This window comes from Thermobia domestica, chromosome 14 (genome assembly GCF_964235325.1).
Source record: "Thermobia domestica chromosome 14, izTheDome1.hap1.1, whole genome shotgun sequence".
In the NCBI taxonomy this organism is placed as follows: Eukaryota; Metazoa; Arthropoda; class Insecta; order Zygentoma; family Lepismatidae; genus Thermobia; species Thermobia domestica.
The window spans coordinates 56360154-56378860 of record NC_137467.1 but is presented as its reverse complement, the minus strand read 5'-3'; the positions used below and the strand labels follow the sequence as shown (position 1 = coordinate 56378860).

The 18707-nt window shown below is 35.9% G+C and overlaps 1 protein-coding gene across 2 annotated transcripts in view; it reads right to left on the bottom strand.

Moving 5' to 3' along the window:
- The window catches only part of Ndfip (Nedd4 family interacting protein), a 32433-nt gene extending 14648 nt beyond the window's left edge, over positions 1 to 17785 (bottom strand). The window contains exons 1-3 of one of the 2 annotated variants that reach the window (XM_081737936.1): positions 17627 to 17785; positions 8801 to 8935; positions 394 to 525 (exon numbers count right to left, since the gene is read on the bottom strand). In XM_081737936.1, coding sequence (XP_081594062.1) covers positions 394 to 525; positions 8801 to 8935; positions 17627 to 17653 — 294 coding nt within the window. In that variant the 5' untranslated portion in view covers positions 17654 to 17785. Of the gene's footprint in view, positions 1 to 393; positions 526 to 8800; positions 8936 to 17260; positions 17412 to 17626 lie in introns of those variants that run through there. The other variant, XM_081737937.1, reaches the window with a different exon arrangement.
- Positions 17786 to 18707: the final 922 nt, after the last annotated feature.

Below are 18707 nucleotides of genomic sequence, written 5' to 3'. Positions count from 1 at the left end.
TCAGTTTTATTCAGACATGTATGAAGGGGGGAGGGGGGAGATTTCCTCCAAAATTTTTGACGATGTAGGTGCAACTGTAGTTAATGAACATGGTCTTCCCCCTAAAACTTTAGATTCTCTCCTCTCTAGAAATCGAAAAGGTTGGATAGAACAGTGCCTTTATTGTAGGAAAAGATAATGTACCCTAAACTGCTCATCGAACTAAAATTAAAATGGCACTATCAAAATACGGGAGCAACGAAGGAAATAACTTCAGCACGAAGAGAGCGTGAATGCAAGACAGCAAAACGAGAATTCAACGAATATTTATCCAGTGTTAGACTAGGGATTAGGACTTGCCAATATTGATTATGATAATGATGAACAAATAAAAAGAAATTACGGCATACTTACGCCTCTTTGGTCTTCTTGCAATTTTTCTCTCTGTACTTCTTCATAAGTGGGAAGTTTAGTAGCTACTTCATATGGAGGAGGTGCGAAGAAATCTGCTTTCGGGGGTGGAATTTCTTCAACTTCATCCACCGTCTGAAAAGAAAGAAAGAAAAGACTTATTACTACAATTAAAACAACATGAAAAACTGTCATGAAAACGGATTGTCACGCCTTACTGATGACATTGTTACGCAAAATTCACGCATACACTTAATTGTGACATTCAAATAACTTAAAAACTACTGATTAAAATGGAGCAGAAAAATGATTGTATTACAGTGTATTCACCAGTCTGACTTCCCCTGCTTTATGTAATAAGAACCTCTGGAATTAGATCATAATTATATATTCCAGTTACATAGAGTTCTAACACCAACTTATCAAGATAGTAACCACACTGCCGCATAATGGTTCTTAACTAAATACTCTTACTAAAAGTCATTTGTTAAGTCATTGCAAGTTTCTATAAAATATATTTCCAAAGGTTTAAATACAGGGTGTCTACTAAAATTCCAAAACGAAATTTCGTGACTCTTTCTTTACCAAATCATAAAATATCCTAGTATTTTCAAGAGCAAATTTTGGTGCGAATTAGGCCGAATTTTCATCCATGCGATAGAAACGTACTTTGCTTGTGATTTGGTAGCATCTAAAGCCGACCATAGACATTTTTGATGGTGAACTTTGACTTTTTATAGAACAAAATTTTCCAACCTATATTTACATTTGAACAGTTAAAAAAATCGTGACCCAAAAGCTAAATTTCGTGACTTGCATGACCATTTTCTCATTTCGTGACTTTCGTGACCGATAGACACCCTGAAATAGTGTTGTCATGAAATCACTACCGCATAAATATTTGTTTACAGAAACTTAGGAGTAGTCTTGAAAGCATTAAACACTCCCTGTGTTATTAATTTGTAGCAGTATGTTCTAATATCCCAGTCTGCAACACATCAAAGGATATTCCAATACTCTCATCCTATCACCCTAAAAAGTTCTCGGAAAGCAGCAGAGTCAATATTCAAATTTTAAGGAGGTGGGATTTTCAAAACTTTGCAATCACTCAACTTTATTCATCCCATTCTCCAAGTACACTGTTTGGTTTCAAGGAAAAAAAAAATCGAGTTCTACTTGACTGAGCCAAAACTACTGGAATGGACACGTACATTTCAGGCAAAACAAACTGAACATATTTACCGTGTTCCGGGCTTATTTTCTAGGATAAGCTTAGAATTTACTAGTTTCGTGTTTCGTGTGAACAATATAACGAAACACTGTAATAAACCTCAACTTGGAAATATTTTATTAAATTACCTTAATATTTTCATTTGTTGAACTACAGGCCGTCAGTAGTAGCATAAAATTTATTACGTCAAACAAGCTTCATTCCGTAATTCTACCCCAATTTACATCTGTTGGCATGGTTTTTACACAAATACAAAGATAAAATACCCTACACTTTCGCCACATAATTCATAAAAACTTAAGAAAATTTTGAGTAAATTCTATTGAGATTATATATGATTTTTAAAAATAATACAGTACGACGATTAGCAGATATTTACTATATTTGAAATGTCTTTTAACATATGGATTTGTTTCAATATAAATAACTTTTGTCCTTTGAGATATATCGAATTGAAGTTATACTAGCATTCGTCTCGAAAAACAAGTACAAACGTGATTTCACAACGTGCTTCTGGTGAAAAGAAGAAAATTGTCAGTAGTATGCTAAATATGTCTACACTACGAGATAAACAGTTTTAATGGATCAAATAAGAGGGACAGAGTTGACCCAGAGGTAAGATCGGGCTGTCCATAATCAAAGAACTGACAACAATGTTGGAAAATACTCTGGTACTTGTGTCCCAGGTTCACGGATACTTTCCTCATATTAAAAAATGAAAACTATCTTGCGTTTCGCTACTTACACCAGGGCCGCCCACAGGGAGGATGTATGGCGCAAGCTGCGCCATTGAGAAAAAATTTGGGGGGGATTTTACTCTACTTTCGAACTAGCAATTTTACTGTCGGAATAGCATTAAAACACGATTTTGAGAAGCTAATTTTCAAAAATTTTCCGGGGTGAACCCCCGTACCCCCTGCTTCGATACTCGATGAATGAAGTACCGCGCAAGTAGCCGTATGAAAGGAAAGGTTAGACCGTTTTAAGAGAGAAGGGCCGCTCACAGGAGGGATGAATGGCGCAAGTTGTGCCATCGAGAAAAAAAATGGGGGTAATAAAAAAATTGGGGAAGAATTTTACTCTAATGTCGAATAAGTAATTTTGCTGTCGTCAGAATAACATTGGAACACGATGCAATTTTTTTTTTTTAAATCTCGAGAATGAATCCCCCTACCCCCTGCTTAGAAACTCTATGAATGAAGTACCGCGCAAGTTGCTATATGAAAGGATGGGCTGGTCGGTTTATCGCTTTGTGTAGGTAATTTACCCATTTTCTGCTGGGAGCATTTATTTATTTCTTATTTATACCATGCACGACACTTAATAAGTAATGCTGTTCAATTGCTACATGATGTATAATAAATGAATTAATGATAATATTTTGTATAGTTTTCTGTTTGTTGATTACATTTTCCAGGGCCTGCGGTAAACTGAAAACCAGCTCAAAAGTGGCATAACTGTGCACAATAGAGACTTTCCGTGAGAGGTCGCTCCGTGAGAAGTCGCTCTTAAAACAATCATCAGTTGCTACGATGATCTAATAAAAGCTTTAGAGGACATATCCGAAGACTCAGAAACAGATTCAGCAAAAGGACTTCTAAAATCAATATCCGATTATGATACCGTTGCAACCATGCTGATCGTTTCAGAAATTTTTAAAGTTCTGTAGCCAGTGACTGTTTGCTTACAGTCAAAAAACATTGACTATTGAATTGTTCTGACAGTTGTTTCTGAAACTATAGCCAAACTGGAGGCAATGAGAAACGACGGAGCTTGGAGCAACATGGCGGATTGTATTAGCTAGTTTAGAGTTCAACACAACCTCCAGCAAACTTTCAATAGAAGAATTCGCAAAAGGAAAAGATTCATGGACGAACCTGCTATTGATGAAACACCTAGTGACCCAATAGCTAAACTGAGAACAGAAGTGTACTTTCAACTACTTGACTCTTTGACTCAACAGCTGCAGGATCGTTTTCCTGAAAGCTCTCTGAATATTGTCTCACAAATGGCATACTTTTCCCATGAAGGGTTACTCAATGTTGCTGAAAGTATGGATGGTACTCTAAGCCCGGTTCTTGTCAGTGATTTGTGTGAGTATTATGGCATCGAGCGTGAAGAACTTTGTGAAGAAGTTAATGTGTTTAGTAAATTGTACAAAGTAAGCTACCCGAACATTGATTTGGCCGATGTACTTTGCTCGAGTGACGGGAGTCAGAGTGAAAATAATGAAGACGACTTCCAAGATTCTTGTGAGGACAAATCTGATGGTATAAGTAATGACGATAAAATGGCCAAACAAAGATCACTAAATCAGTGGGTGAAGAAAGGATTCATTAGGCCTTACAGGTGTTCGTTGAATATGTCTGGTTTTCCATACCTAACAATATTATACCAGATACTTCTGTCATTACCACCAACGAGTTGCTCAGCAGAGAGGATTATGAGTAAAGTAAAGATTGTAAAAAATAGACTGAGAAGCAGCATGGGAGATGTATGGCTCTCCGACATGCTTGTCCTTTCTTCCGAAAGACATTTTAGAATGCATTCCCAACAGCGATATTATAGACAAAATTGCTTTGTCGAGTGAGCAAAGAAAAAAAATATTACTCTATAAAGGACATCAAGGGTAGGTTAATGTCACCACCCCGACCAGTAATAATTTAATCCAACAAAATCATTCCTGAAAAAAAAAGTATGAGCGGCCTTAAAAAGAAGTGAAATCACAAAAATGAGCGCCAAGTTCTGGTGAACAACATTTACAAACACTCAAGGAATCACTTTCAAATTTAGATTTGAAACTTGCCTATGTTGTCTGTTGAAAATTATAAAGTAGTTTGACATAATTGTGAGCTAGTGGTAACCATATAGGCAACAGCCAAGTTTCAAATCTAAATTTGAAGTGAGCCAGTGAGTGTTTGTAACTGTTGTCCACCAGAACTTGGCGCCTATTTTTGTGATTTCAATTCTTTTTAAGGCCACTCGTACTTGGCTCCTTTACAGGAATGTTTTTTATTGGATATCACTTCTTTTTGTAGGCTAATTTCGAGGATAACATTTTCTTTTGGTATCAAACTCAATAACTTGTAACTTGCGTCTTACTTTTCATGTACAAGGGAATTATATCAATATTTTGTAAAGAAAAAATAATACTACTAATTGTAAAAAAAGAATACCTGTGCCATACACAGTGTGTAGAAGTTTTTATACCCTTCAATATCCTTATAGAACATATTTAGTATTGTACACTACCAAGACTACTAATAAAAGTAATGCCATTTTTATAATTACTACTGCCCCTACTACTACTACAAGCATTCTATAATACTACTACAGGAAATAAAAACAACAACAAAAATAACAATTACTAGTACTATAAAAACTACTGCTACACTGGGCAATTGTTTTTAGAGGACTTGAGTTTTGAGGAGAGAAGAGATTATTAGTTTTGGGGGGGAGTGCGCCATCAGCTTTGGGGGGGATGGGCACCCCTGACTTACACTATAGCAAGAACAAGGTTTTGACGCCTGAGGATACCCGATCACAGCAATTCTTCTATAAATACAAATTTAACGACATATAAAGGGTGAAAGCATGCCCCGACTGGACCGCAAAGCGAATCAGGGTCTCCAGTTCAATATGTCGATGAGTGAACAACCTAGGTTTCCTGAACACCCATATATTCTATCACTCTTCAAGTCAGTGTCCAGCCACTTGCACCACATGGACTGCAACATAATGTATTTGGACAACCCAGTGTCCACATTACTGCATACTACTTACGGAATGGACTGGCAGCATAGTGATTAATGCACCGGTACGGTAAGCTGGTGACCCGGCTTCCATTCGCGGTCGAATCGGGCACATTTTTGCCCTTTATATCCTTGGAAATCTTTTTCAATAAATTCTGATGTGATTTTATTATATTTTCTTGCATTTTTTAAAATAATGTTTAGTTATGTCAAATTAATCTGATGTGTAGGAGATACAGATCTTTCTGATATTTTGTAGAAAATATACTTCGTTGTATTGTTACAATAGGAAACTTCAGCCCTACGCTCTGCTAGCATTCTTTTATAAGCATTCATGGCTGCCGGAAAAGCAATGCGTTTGCTTTTTAAAAAAAGATTACAGAGAATTCTACAGCTTGATATATATTAGTTTCATATTCTAGAAGTACGATAGACATCCAAATTATAGAGGTCCAGTACTCTACCAATAAGCTCTGGACACACCAATTCCAGTTTAAAGAGACGGATAAATGGAAAAAATGGAGCCTATTCTTGAGCCGCTGTACCATTTTTATTATTATTATTATAAAGCCTCTCTTACCGTTGTTCTGTATGGAAATCCAATATTAAAACCGGAGCGACATACTTTGACAACATATGGTTTCAATACAGAAATTAAAGGCAAGATTCAACCTTGGGACACTAAATAAAAATAAAAAACGGGGATGAATATTCAAACCTTAAACTGAAATAAATTCTACCACTTCCAGTTTCAGTAGAGGAACAACGGTAAAAAATGGCAGGTGTTCTTTTGTTCTTGTAACGATGTATCCATATGGATATATTAAACATTTTTTGACTTGCTATCGTTCTTGATTGATAACAATTACTGCTGAAACCGGAAATGGTAAATTTTGTCACTTCTGGTTCAAATAGAAGAATCAGAGCTGACACTGAATCTATACTTAGGACCCTTGTTCTATAAGGATTAATTTTAAAACTGGAACTGCAGTGGATTTCAATCATTTCCGGTTTTAATAAGAGTGATACATGTGGAGACGGGGTCTATTTTTAGACGCTGAATAACGCTTCTCCCAATCTCTCACCGTTTTGGTTCTATAGAGATTAACAATGAAACCACAAATGGCATACTTCTACCACTTGCGGTGGGATTAGAAGTTAAGATTTCTGGTCTTTCGGCATCTATGGTCGTGTTAGCCCTCACGTATAAGGAATGACGTCTCTCGGTAATCACACTATCTGTGGAAAGGGAAAGAAGAAAGGACTGGGAAAGGAAGGAAACTGCCTGGCCTCTGGTTGGAATAAAGGATTATGGGCGGAGATATAATCTTTGTACAGGATACTGAATTCATATTACAAAACAGCTTCCCGCCATTTCTTACTGTATTGTTCGATATCTATCGACAGATAGACGGAGATGAATATAATTGTCCTATAAGACTTCCTATATTTATGCATAGCATAGTTTAGAAATCTAATAATTCTTCCAGTTTTCTGAGTGCATCACACAATTTAACGCATGATTTTAACCGTGCAGATTTCAAAATTACTGAAAATATAAGCTGCCAAACAATCACACTAAATTAAAAACGAAAGTTGAGCTGAAAGTGTGTCAAAAACCCTGTCGTATATTGTGCTTTTGGGTTTTGTTCAAGCTAGTAAGAAGAAAAAAACTGATATGAAAACGGTTCAGAATCTGTATTAAAAACTTACCGAATAATGAATCATGGCTCTCAGCGAATTCAGGTACGCCTATGAGAAAATAACAACTACAATGGCGACTCAACTTACATAGATACCAATTCACATGTTATTAATGACATCAACGGGGTACAATTTGTGCAATTTGTGTTCAAAATTAAACTTTTTTGATTTTGTTTTTAAAATTGTACAGACTTTTTAGTCAAGCCTGATCTATGGTATATAATAGATTCCATATTGTTAGAATATATGTTTTAACATGAACACGAAGTATAGTTTAACTCAAGGGAGAAATGCCAAGTCAATAAGTGTTACAATTAGTCAAGAATGGAGTTCAGTATCAACATTCAAAAAATGTACTTGCCCCATCAGTGCACACTATGGAACAGAATACTCTGCTATAGAACAGGGTGTCTACTAAAATTTCAAAATGAAATTTCGAAACCTTTTCTCTACCAAACCATAAGATTTCGTAACATTCTCAAGTGCGAATTTGGGTGCGAATAAGGCCGAATTTTCATACATGCGATAGAAGCATACTTTGGTGGTGAATTTTGACGTTTTATAGAACAAAATTTTCTGGTTTGCACTTATATTTGTACAGTTTTAAAAAAAACTTAAAAGCTCAATTTCGTGACTTTCTTATGTCTTTCATGACCGTTTTCTGATTTCGTGACCGATAGACACCCTGTAGAAGCATACTGGTATTAATCTTAAGAATCGTGCCATCTTTCAAACTTACGAACATGAATGTGTTGGGTAGATAAGACAATAAGCGTTTGGGTGGACGTAACATACAACCATACTATAAAAATATTGTCATGATGAATCTATGAGTTTGTAACAAAGAGTTAGATTGCATTGTGGTTACCCGAAATTTAGATGTTGTACTACTCAGAGATAAAGAAAAGAGTGTGTATTCATACAGTAATATGCATTTATTTTAGTTTAACATTCTGCAATTATGAATAATGGGTAACGAAGACGATGGTGGTGGTGAAATGAAAACAGTGCGTAGAAATGAGATAACCTCAATAAAACTATGTACACAGCCTTTGACAACCATAAGGTTCATTTGGCACGGACTAGGATCGAATCAGAAACTTACGCACCAGAAGTAAGTGATCTACAACTCCCCCTCCTCCTCGTCCCGTAAAATAAAGTTGGAGTTATAAGAACTTATTCTCAGTTTCAGAAGTTATGTTCCGCGCCTCCTATGAAATCATGTAGCAATTTCAAGAACGGTTGCAAACTAAAGCAACAGTTTAAATATTTGGAAAATTACGTTGAACAATTGAAGTCATCTTGTTGAATATACAATTTCTCAAAAAGCACATAGTTACAATATACTGGAGAATATGATCAGCAGAGAAGTTCGTCATGCAACGTTAGTTTTCTGAATGGATCCATGTTGTGGATGGCAATAACCTTTTATCAAAACGTTCACGGTTGGATTGAAATTTGGGAGTTTTTTTTAATAAGTAAAACTTTGGTTAGTAATGCTTCCTTATTGGGATACATATTTTGACAATGTATGCATATCAAAAACAGAAACTGAAAGTTAACGATATTCCACACTAACATGCAAAGGAAAATGTTATAAAACTACGATATTAATACAAAGCAACACCTTCTTTCTTAATTATTATTTTTGTCAATGTAAACAGCATTATTGGTACTTCATACAGGCACACAAAACTCGCAAACCATGATAATTTACACTAACCTCTTGTGCGGCAGGTAACATTGGAGACGGCGAGCCACCAACAGCAGTCATTTCAGTCTGGGGTAACATTTCGGGTGGAAGAACAACGGTCAAAGCGACAGGTTGAGCTGGTACATCCTGTTCATCGGTAGGTAGCTATGAAAGACATGGGCACATAAGTACATGACATTTTTAAACATTCGAAAAAATCTATCTCTTAAGAGGTTACACCAACTAATCATGCAAATCCAGTGTCCTGAAACCGCAGTAGTATTTTTTTTTTTTAAATTAGAGCCCGGATTTCCATGCACAAACAAAGACCGAGATATGCATGAAAAATAAAAAAATATGCATTAAAAATTAACATATGCACTGAAATATACATTAAGAAAATAAATTACATACATTAACAATTAACGTCTTCCTTAGGATTTTCTTTGCGTTTATCAATAAGAAATATTTTGTAGATCGAAAAGTTCCTTTCTACATCAGCCGAAGTCACTGATGAATGTGAAAAACACTAAATGTCTTCCGTGTTAGGTCCTCTTTCAATTCAATGTTTTCACCATTAAGTATATTTGCAATATCACAGATTGTTTTGTACCCGGGATTTTTGCCTAATACTTGGCAAAGTTTATCTGACGGTATTTTCGCAACACTGTTGAGTTTCACTGGACAAAGTCTGCGATAATTCAACCAACAAGGAGAGTGAATGCACCAAAACATTGTTACGGCATTACAACTGTCTGATAATTTCGCGTATTCTCGAGAAGTGGTTGTGTGTGTACTTAAGTTTGTTCTTAATGCCATTTGTAGAGAAACATTTTTGTAACATAAATAGCGGCTGTATCATCGGGATTTAGAGAGTTTACAACTGTCTTCACTTGATTTCAGTTTTCTGCATAATACAATACAGCTTCTACCCACGAGCCCCATCGGGTTTAAACTAGATGCGGAGGTAGCGAAACATTTTTCGCAACTTCGTGAAAGATACATACACGCCATGGAGCTTTCACAAATACTTTCTTTACATTTGATACAAGTGCGTCTACTTGCAAATATTGCCATCTGATTGTTTCTGCTACGCGATGAAGACTGTGTCCAAGACAAGTCAGGTGAATTAATTTAGGATGCAACACTTTATTCTATTATTCTACACCTACGTTTACAAAGTGATTCTGTTCATTTTAAATATAACCTACTTTCTTGTAATATAATCTGAAATATACTAGTATGCAGCAATAAAATTCAGATATACGAAGTATCCTTCAAAGTTTACGAAATATGCATGCACATCAAAATTCACTCAAAATATGCATTTATATGCGCTATTATATGCGTCTTAAACGAATCCTTACAAGTTCGTCGGAAAGAAAAAAGTATTTTCCATACGTTTCTGCATGTTACTGTAAACATGCATTTTGCATATAAATCCGGTCTGGAATTATTATTATTATTATTGTAGTAGAACAGAAACATTAAATTATTAACTCGGTATGACAACAATTTTTCAGAAAATAGCTTAACATTTTGAACTTTATATCTGCTAGTATCTAGACTGAGACTTTCCAAAAGTTGTGATTTTGTTTTGTGCCCTTATGTACCACGGAAGTTATTAAACATAGGAGCTACTATCAATGTGGGCAACCGGAGCTTGAATTCGTTGCAACTGGTGAGTGTACAGACCTACTCTGAACAGTTCATGTCGTTCTTCACTATACTATCTCACCTTCCAGACAGCTAGATTATAGGACCACGCCACCCGCACCGAAAGAATCGAACTAGAACAACGCCACAACAGGTAATCTACTAACCACACACTAACTGTGCACCGTATCTTGTAAGAATTCAGGACACAGGTTATCCTAACCAATATAAATGTATCAGACTTTCCACTCGCAATACAACGACAGTTGAGTTGATTTTGAGTTTAGCGTCCTTTTTAGCAGCGAGGCTATATGAGACGTGGACTTACTGATTAACGTGGAATCCGAACCACATGAGCTCCAACCGGGAATTGAGCCCGGGTCTCCCACGCCAGAGGCGCGTACACTTACCGCTTAGCCACGAATGAGCTCAATACAGAGACAATTAAGAATCGAATTCAGTAATACAAGCATCAAAGGTAATACTAATCACCGGCTATCTACCGTTCATTTCAGCATTAAAGACTCTTGTGCTTACAAACTTACCACAAGATAGAAAGAAAAAAAAAAAGTATCACCGTATTGCAAGTGGTGATGATGTTTAGAAAGAAATGTAAGTAAAAGGCTAGTACTCATAAAAACTTCTAAGCCGAATTGCATTTCAGCTGAAGATGGAAGAAAGATCTTCCGAAAGTGCTACTTAGACTTAGAAGAATATTGTGTTATTTTGTGGTGAGTACTAGCCTTTTGCTTGTATTTCTATTTAAAATGTCATTCAAATAGCAAGTCTTACTTTGTATCACAAAGTAAAGGTCTACAATCTAAAGTTTCTAAAACTCATCCACAATAGTGTCAGTGCACAACTTGAAGACAAAATACTTCCTGATATAAGGTAAGATTTCCTTATTTGAAATATTCATTATGTAGCTTATAGTGTCTATCAGCAATAATTCCATATTTGTTTCCAGTAACCATTGCAGTGATATTACATAAATTTATACTCAAATAAATATATAAATATTTTAAAAAAAGTCTTAAACAAAGAAAATGAAACTTAATTCATCAATGATCAGTGCCGAAGCGAATTCAATAACGCTGAAATGGACAATGGATGATGCTAACCACAACTCCGCGGGGACCTGGCCTCGAGGCCCGGTGGGAAACCTTGAAGTTTAAACGTGTATAGGTGGTTCAGATTCCGCCTTAAACCATTGTCCACATCTCATACAGCCTCGGTCTGAAAAGGGACGCTAAACTTTAATTTGGGTGATGTGTAGTCAGCATACAGGTTTTTACCACCGATATTTTAAGTTCTTCTAAACGGAGACTAGCACACACCCACTAATCAGAAAGCTACATCCCCTAATGACTATCCCCTATGATATCAGGAAAAGTAAAATTTAAGAAATCTGAAAATATAAACTAACCTCGATTTGATTTGATTTTGAGTTTAGCGTTCCGTTCTGCAGTGACGCAATATGAGACGTGGACAACAGTTTGTGCTGCTCCCACCGGGAATAGAACCCGAGCCTCCCACGCCAAAGGCGTGTACGCGGACCACTTAGCCACGAGAGAGTTCAAAAAACCGATTTGAACATAATCGCATTCTTATACACGTTTTAATAACTTGCTACCAAATATGGAATGTAGCCCACCAATAAAAGCTGTATTACCATATACACCCCAAATTACAGATTTTATTTCGGCAAAGGATTATTTCCTTCCTCAGAAAACTAACGTTGAAAGACGAACTATATCACTCTTGATTCACCTTTACTGCATACAATTTATGCACTTCCAGTGTAATTACTACTAGAAGTGCATAAGTTATTGTACATAGTAAAGGTTAATTAACAATGATATAGTTCATCTTGCAACGTTAGTTTTCTGAAAGGATCTGTGCTAAGGAAGGCAATAACCCTTTCCTAAAACGTTAATCTAAGTATTTTTGGCAAGTACAGCATTAGTATTGAATATGGATTCTTCAAATCATTAAGTAAATACAAAACCATGTTTTCTCCCCCAAATGAGTTACATGTTATTATCAAATAAGTTAACAGTACATACTTGCAAGTTACTATCCAATTCTAAGCATTCCTTATTAATATGAGCATATATCACACGGGTTGTCCTTTTAAAAAGTCACACTAATACTGAAAGCAAAACTTCTTTGTTTAAATTTTAACTTAACCACATACCCTAACGTGGCACATAATTATTTCTTCACTTATACTGCAGTACGGTGTTTACCAATATGACTCACAAAGGCCAGAACGAAATGACAACATCAGAGGAGTTTTTGCGTGCGACAGTCATATACGCATGAGCAGAGTGCAATTGATCCTATGTACTCGTATAACCTTGTGACTGGCTACCTCCCATTTCGAATACTGATACAAGTGCACCTAAAGTCTCTCAGTTTATTTAAACATGAATTATTTTTTTAAATTTAAATATTTCCCTGACATTACACAATATCATGCACGTTGTAAGTTGTTTGTACTTTAAAAAAAAAAAAAAAAAAAAAAAAAAAAAAAAAGTTAACCAACTCTGAACAACTTACGTGCATTAACTGATAGCTCCTCCCAAATGTAACCTGAATTGTTTTTCTAAAAGTACATTACGTGCTTCTTGTACGTCCTATTACTTCAAACACAAATAAAACCGACATTTCAAAACAACGTACCCATTTCTTTTTACCAAGATAAACAAAAGCAAAGTTAAATACATGGATGGCCTATAAAATAAGCCCTGTCTATTGTAAATTACAATATTTGCGATACGGTTTTCATTTTAAAACCTATTATACATCAGCGAGGTGGCTCAGTGGTAGAGCGTTTACCTCAGGTGCGTGGGGTCCCTGGTTCGAACCCACCTCGCGCCAGGTGGACTTTATGGTGGACAAATACCGTGTGCGTGGGTTTTCTCGTTACTTCTCACTTTATTCATTCCACTACTGCATTCATTTCTCATCATCGCCATCTCCTTTCGCTTAACGAACATAATTGTGGGACATAACAATGAAAGATTCCATTTCAATTTTTCCATTACAGATCAGCTGTAATTAACACAAAAATTACAGATTGATACACCATGTGAGTTTCTGAATGTAATAATGTTATCTAGTTTTCTGTTTTTAAGGAAACATCTTTCAGTTTTGTTTCGACCTCTTGCGAGGTATCTTCTTCAGGTGTGGTCCCTGAAACCTTCTTATTTTTATCTTAAGATAGTAATAATTTTCTTTAGTTTAATAATATTGTCTTTGTTTTGGACTGATGGACTATCTTTTAATCCTGATTTCTTCTTCTCACTAGTTTTACAGAATGTCTGAAGTTGAGGATTACCAAACGTCCTCTTTTACAAGAGTTAAAGAAGCCTCCGAGTGGGTTTCCTTCCATAATGAAATTATTCGGGTATTTTAACCGTTCGACAAGAAAGAGAGCTTGAAATATAGTTTCATTACAATTCTTGGAAATATTTGTGTCTATCAACCACAAAGAAAGCATGTAATAATCGAAAGGGAGCTCGAAAGGCTAAGAGTGCAGAGGAAAAAATGAAATTTTTGAGTTTTACGTCCCACGCTTATGCCGGCTAGGCTAAAGGAGACGGTGATGATGAGAAATGAATGAAATCGTGGAATGAAGAAAAGGGGAGGAAACGGGAGAACCCCGAGGAAACACACGCACACGGTGTTTGTCCACCACAAAGTTCACTTGGCGGGACCAGGGTTTAAACCCGAGACCCCAAACACCAGAGGTGAACGCTCTACCAGTAAGCCACCGCGGCCCCTAAGATTGCAGAGGAAAGAGAATTATAATTTGCTCTGTAATAACATCGATCGATGCGTGTAATGGAAATTGACGTTTTTAAAATATGTTTAAAGTTGTGTACAGCTGTATAAAAAAAATTTTATTTAAAAGGTCAAAAGGGTGTACTTAAACTTGTTCACATTTCGGTAAGTAAATGTTTTCGTCGTCTAAATAAATGCCTTAGTTTGGCCCAGGGTGGATTGATTTAAATCAGTCTGATTTAAATCACGATTTTAATCAAGATTTAAATCACTTGATTTTTTTAATAAAAATCGTTGATTTAAATCAAATTCCGAAATGAATTAATTTAAAGTGAAAGTAAGTAAAATCCCGTTTCTCTTCTGTTATTTCGATTACGGAAGATAATAATCATAATACAATGAGACTCAAATGTATGTAAGCACAGTATGAAAACTAGTATCATGTAGGGAACGATCAGGGAAAATCCCATTTGAACGGGTTACGGGTGAACCATGCTTTCTTCTCTTTGTAACACAAGGTTTTAAAATTTCTATTCCAACGGGGAAATCACCATGGACATTTAAGATGAAAACTCTTTTGTGTACACGTCTATTTGTTTGTTTCCAGATAATAGGGGCGTATTTAGAGGGGTCCGATCCCCTCTCCGAAACAAGAAAAAAAATTAATTTTAAAATTTTGGGCGAAATTTATGTACTAAACACAAAGAAGTTCCTCGGGATCGTAATACGACAAATTTTGGATGCGTTAAAATATCAAATAATACTTTTGATAAAGTGGATACTTGACCCCATTGCAGAACATGCCGCGATCTGCGATGTGATCGCAAAAAACTTGCCGTGCCTGTGCAGGAAAAATTGTCAGAGGAAATAAAATAGCCAACAGAAAAGTATAAAAACGTGCCTGCTATGTATAGATGTCTTAAATGCACGGATAACTCGCATTTGAATTGTTTTTCACGCCACATAAAGCATATTATTAACAATCATAAGTGTTTCTTCTTCTCGAACTGATCATCTTGATTTTTTTATTTTGGAATTCCTGCAGAAAATTCCTACAGGGAATTCGTGTTATGACTCAGTTCAAGATCTCTTATCGTCGCGAATTGTGTCGAGGAATTTGAAGCTTTAAAATATATAAAACGATAATTATGCCTGTTGTGCTGTATGGTTGTGAAACATGGTCACTTACGCTGAGGGAAGAACGCAGACAAAGTAATTGAGAATAAAATCCTGAAACGAATATTCGGAACCAAAAGGAACGGAAATGAGGAATGGCGAAAACTTCATGATGAGGAACTGCATAATTTATACCATTTACCAAACATTGTTAGGGTCATCAAATCTTGGAGGCCCAGGTGGGCAGGACATGTAGCGAGAATGGAAGAAAGTAGGAACGCTTTCAAACTTTTAACTGGAAGTCCAATCCGAAAACGACCATTAGGAAGCCTAGGCGCAGATGGGAGGACAATATTAAGTTGCATCTCGCAGAAATAGGAATACAAAGTAAAAACTGGATCCAGTTGACTAAGGATAGAAGTCAGTGGAGAGCTTTTGTGAACATGGCACTGAACCTCCGGGTTCCATAGGTCATAGAGTGAGTTAGTTAATTTTAGGCGAAATTTATGTACTTTATATGGATTTCGTGCCGCTAGCTAGTTCCAATTGTTTAAAAATATGCCCCTGCCAAATAGCAGTAACTTCCGTGAAAAGAAAGGTGTCATGTTGATATACATTGCTGTACTTTTTCTTTAATGCTTAAGAAACATTTTTTGGGATTGAAATAGGTTAATGATTGGGAATTAATTCAAAATTTAAACCCAATACTTTCACGTAAATGACATAATTAACATTTAATACTAATTCCTAATGTTTTTTCTTCAGTTCGCGACTTGTATTATACGAAGAAAAAGATTTGATTTAAATCAAAAAAATCGATTTAAATCAAAAAAATCAACAAAAATGATTTTTTTGAAAAAAATCATGATTTTTTTCCACCCTGGTTTGGCCTTACTCGAGCAGACGGTTCTACCAAATTTTGACATATTTCTTACATTTCCAGGTTAGGTTAGAGCTTTGCATTTCTTTTGGCACTAAATGAAAGCTCCATTACTACTTGCAGACTGACTTCAGAAGTGCTAAGTATAAATATAGTGTGGGCGGATGGTATAAAAGGTAAGCCATAACACGAAACGACTTGTGCTAGGTGGCCACTGAAAAGCACGAATGCTACCTAACTGAGTCAGCGCACGAACGACCGTACCAGGATGGCCCGAGCTCTCAGTGAGGGGATGCATCCGTAGGGATAAATCGCGTAACTGACGGGGTAAACACCTGAACGAGGATACTGGAAAAGCACACTTACACATACACTACTTTCACTATCACCCAAAATTCATTTCAATATGCTGTGCTCCGACAGCAATTACTTACACTCTCATTCCTTCACGAAAAGTCTTTCACATCGCATTTAACCTATAAATTTTCTATTTGGTAGACTGCTCGAATGAACCCGTTAATTTAAAAGCTCTACTCAATCTGGTGCACTTATTTCGAAGCAACTGATCTAATAAACAATGTTATGGAGCTCAAACAATATTTTTAAACTACGTATCAAAATATATTTTATACTTTACAGCCGATAGAGACTGGAACAAATAGTATAACAGTGCCGGAGAAGGTAGCTAGAAATATATGGACAGATACTACCCTACCCTAACATATCCTACTTGTTTTTTTTTTTTTGGCCCCCTTGACCAGTATATTGGCCTAAAAAGTCTTTAACGTTCCAGATAATTATCACACAACTACCCATCAAATCACTTGAAGCTATTCAGCTTGCTGTTACACGTATTAATTGTTGTTTAACTAATGAAACTACAAGTGAACAAAACTGAGTCATTAGAGTAATGATGAAACAGATGCATACAGTAAATCACTGAAAGCATCCGTCTGATGAACACAATGCATATGTTCATTTAGCACAACAATTTAAGTTCTGCTTATCTTAGTTATGCATTACGTTCTTTTGAATAAAACACTTCTTACACTGTGATATTTCATCAACACTCAATGTCAAAGAAATAAATCATGACGAAATTAATTTTACAATAGAACAAATTTTCCTCCTTTACAAGGAATTTTACTTTTGCTTGTGCTTCAACAGGCTGAATCGCATTCACACTTGACACTCAAAGCTTGTGTTTTAAAAATGATAAAACAACAACCGTATTTGCATGTGAATAGTGTAAAACAAATTATTCCGGGGAATTTACTCCGAGTTCTCTACTGAATTCCTCATAAATAGTCAGCGCTTTCACAAAACCCTGCTTACGTCTGATCTGACCTCGAACATATTTTTATCTTTTCATCATATTTACACGATACCTTACACATCTTCGGAAACAAACTCACCACTTCGTAACGAACATTCTTCTCCATACTCCACCAAACTTATTAAAGATTTAAATGTTACACTGTGGTTAAAAACCAAAAAATTAGTAGCCAGGTTTGTTTTTCTGCACAACGACCTCAAATCGCCAAGACGGAAACTACAATCGATTCCGAAAGCACGATTATCATGCCATCTGTAGGAATAAACAATAACAAATGAAACACGAAAACCGATACAAATCAAATTCAATGACGCACTATACACATCAAAGAAATAATATTATTCCTTGCATTCTTTTTATGTGTGATATAATATTGATTTGTTTATATAATTTTATTCAACACAAAACAAATTAAGACAGCAAATGGTATTCTGATAACAAATAAGCATATAAAAGGGTCTATCATAGGAAATACGACTTTCAGACTCGTGACGAGAATTACAAATGCATAATTCATACTTAAAAAAAAAGGAAAAAAGTAACCGAGCTTTCATTCTCGGCAGATGTATTTGCCTCAGATAATAACAATAACAATTAAATAAATAAAAGGTACGGGCCATCACACAAAACTTTCTCTCTCCTATTTCTTAAGCTAAATCATATTTGTTGCATTACTACGGTAGTGATAGATTTTCGTGTATAATACGAACAAAATTATACGGCACTTTCGGAAAACTTCACGAAAGAAAACTCATCCTCAAAAGTAAACTACACCTCGTAGATCTTTTCAGGTAAAATGAGTTATGCCATATTGTCAGGTTAATTAAATATTCGATCCCAGCTCTCGCCAAGTGAGCTTTGTTGTGAATAAACATGGTGTATAATGTTTCCTCCAACTTTCTTCATTCCATAATTTCATTCGTGATCATGATCACCGTCTCTCTTAGCCTCGGTGCATAAACGTGGGGCGCTAAACTCAAAAACTCCTGCAGGTAATACAGGAAGCAGTGATGTACATAAAGGGTTGGTCTTAGAGTTTAACTTTCTCTAGAAAATGTTATGGAGAAATAAATTATTACCATATTAAGGTATCTTTACAAACATATCGCGTGTTCTGAAATGACATGAACTTACCCTTTGATGAAATTCTGTGTACGTCT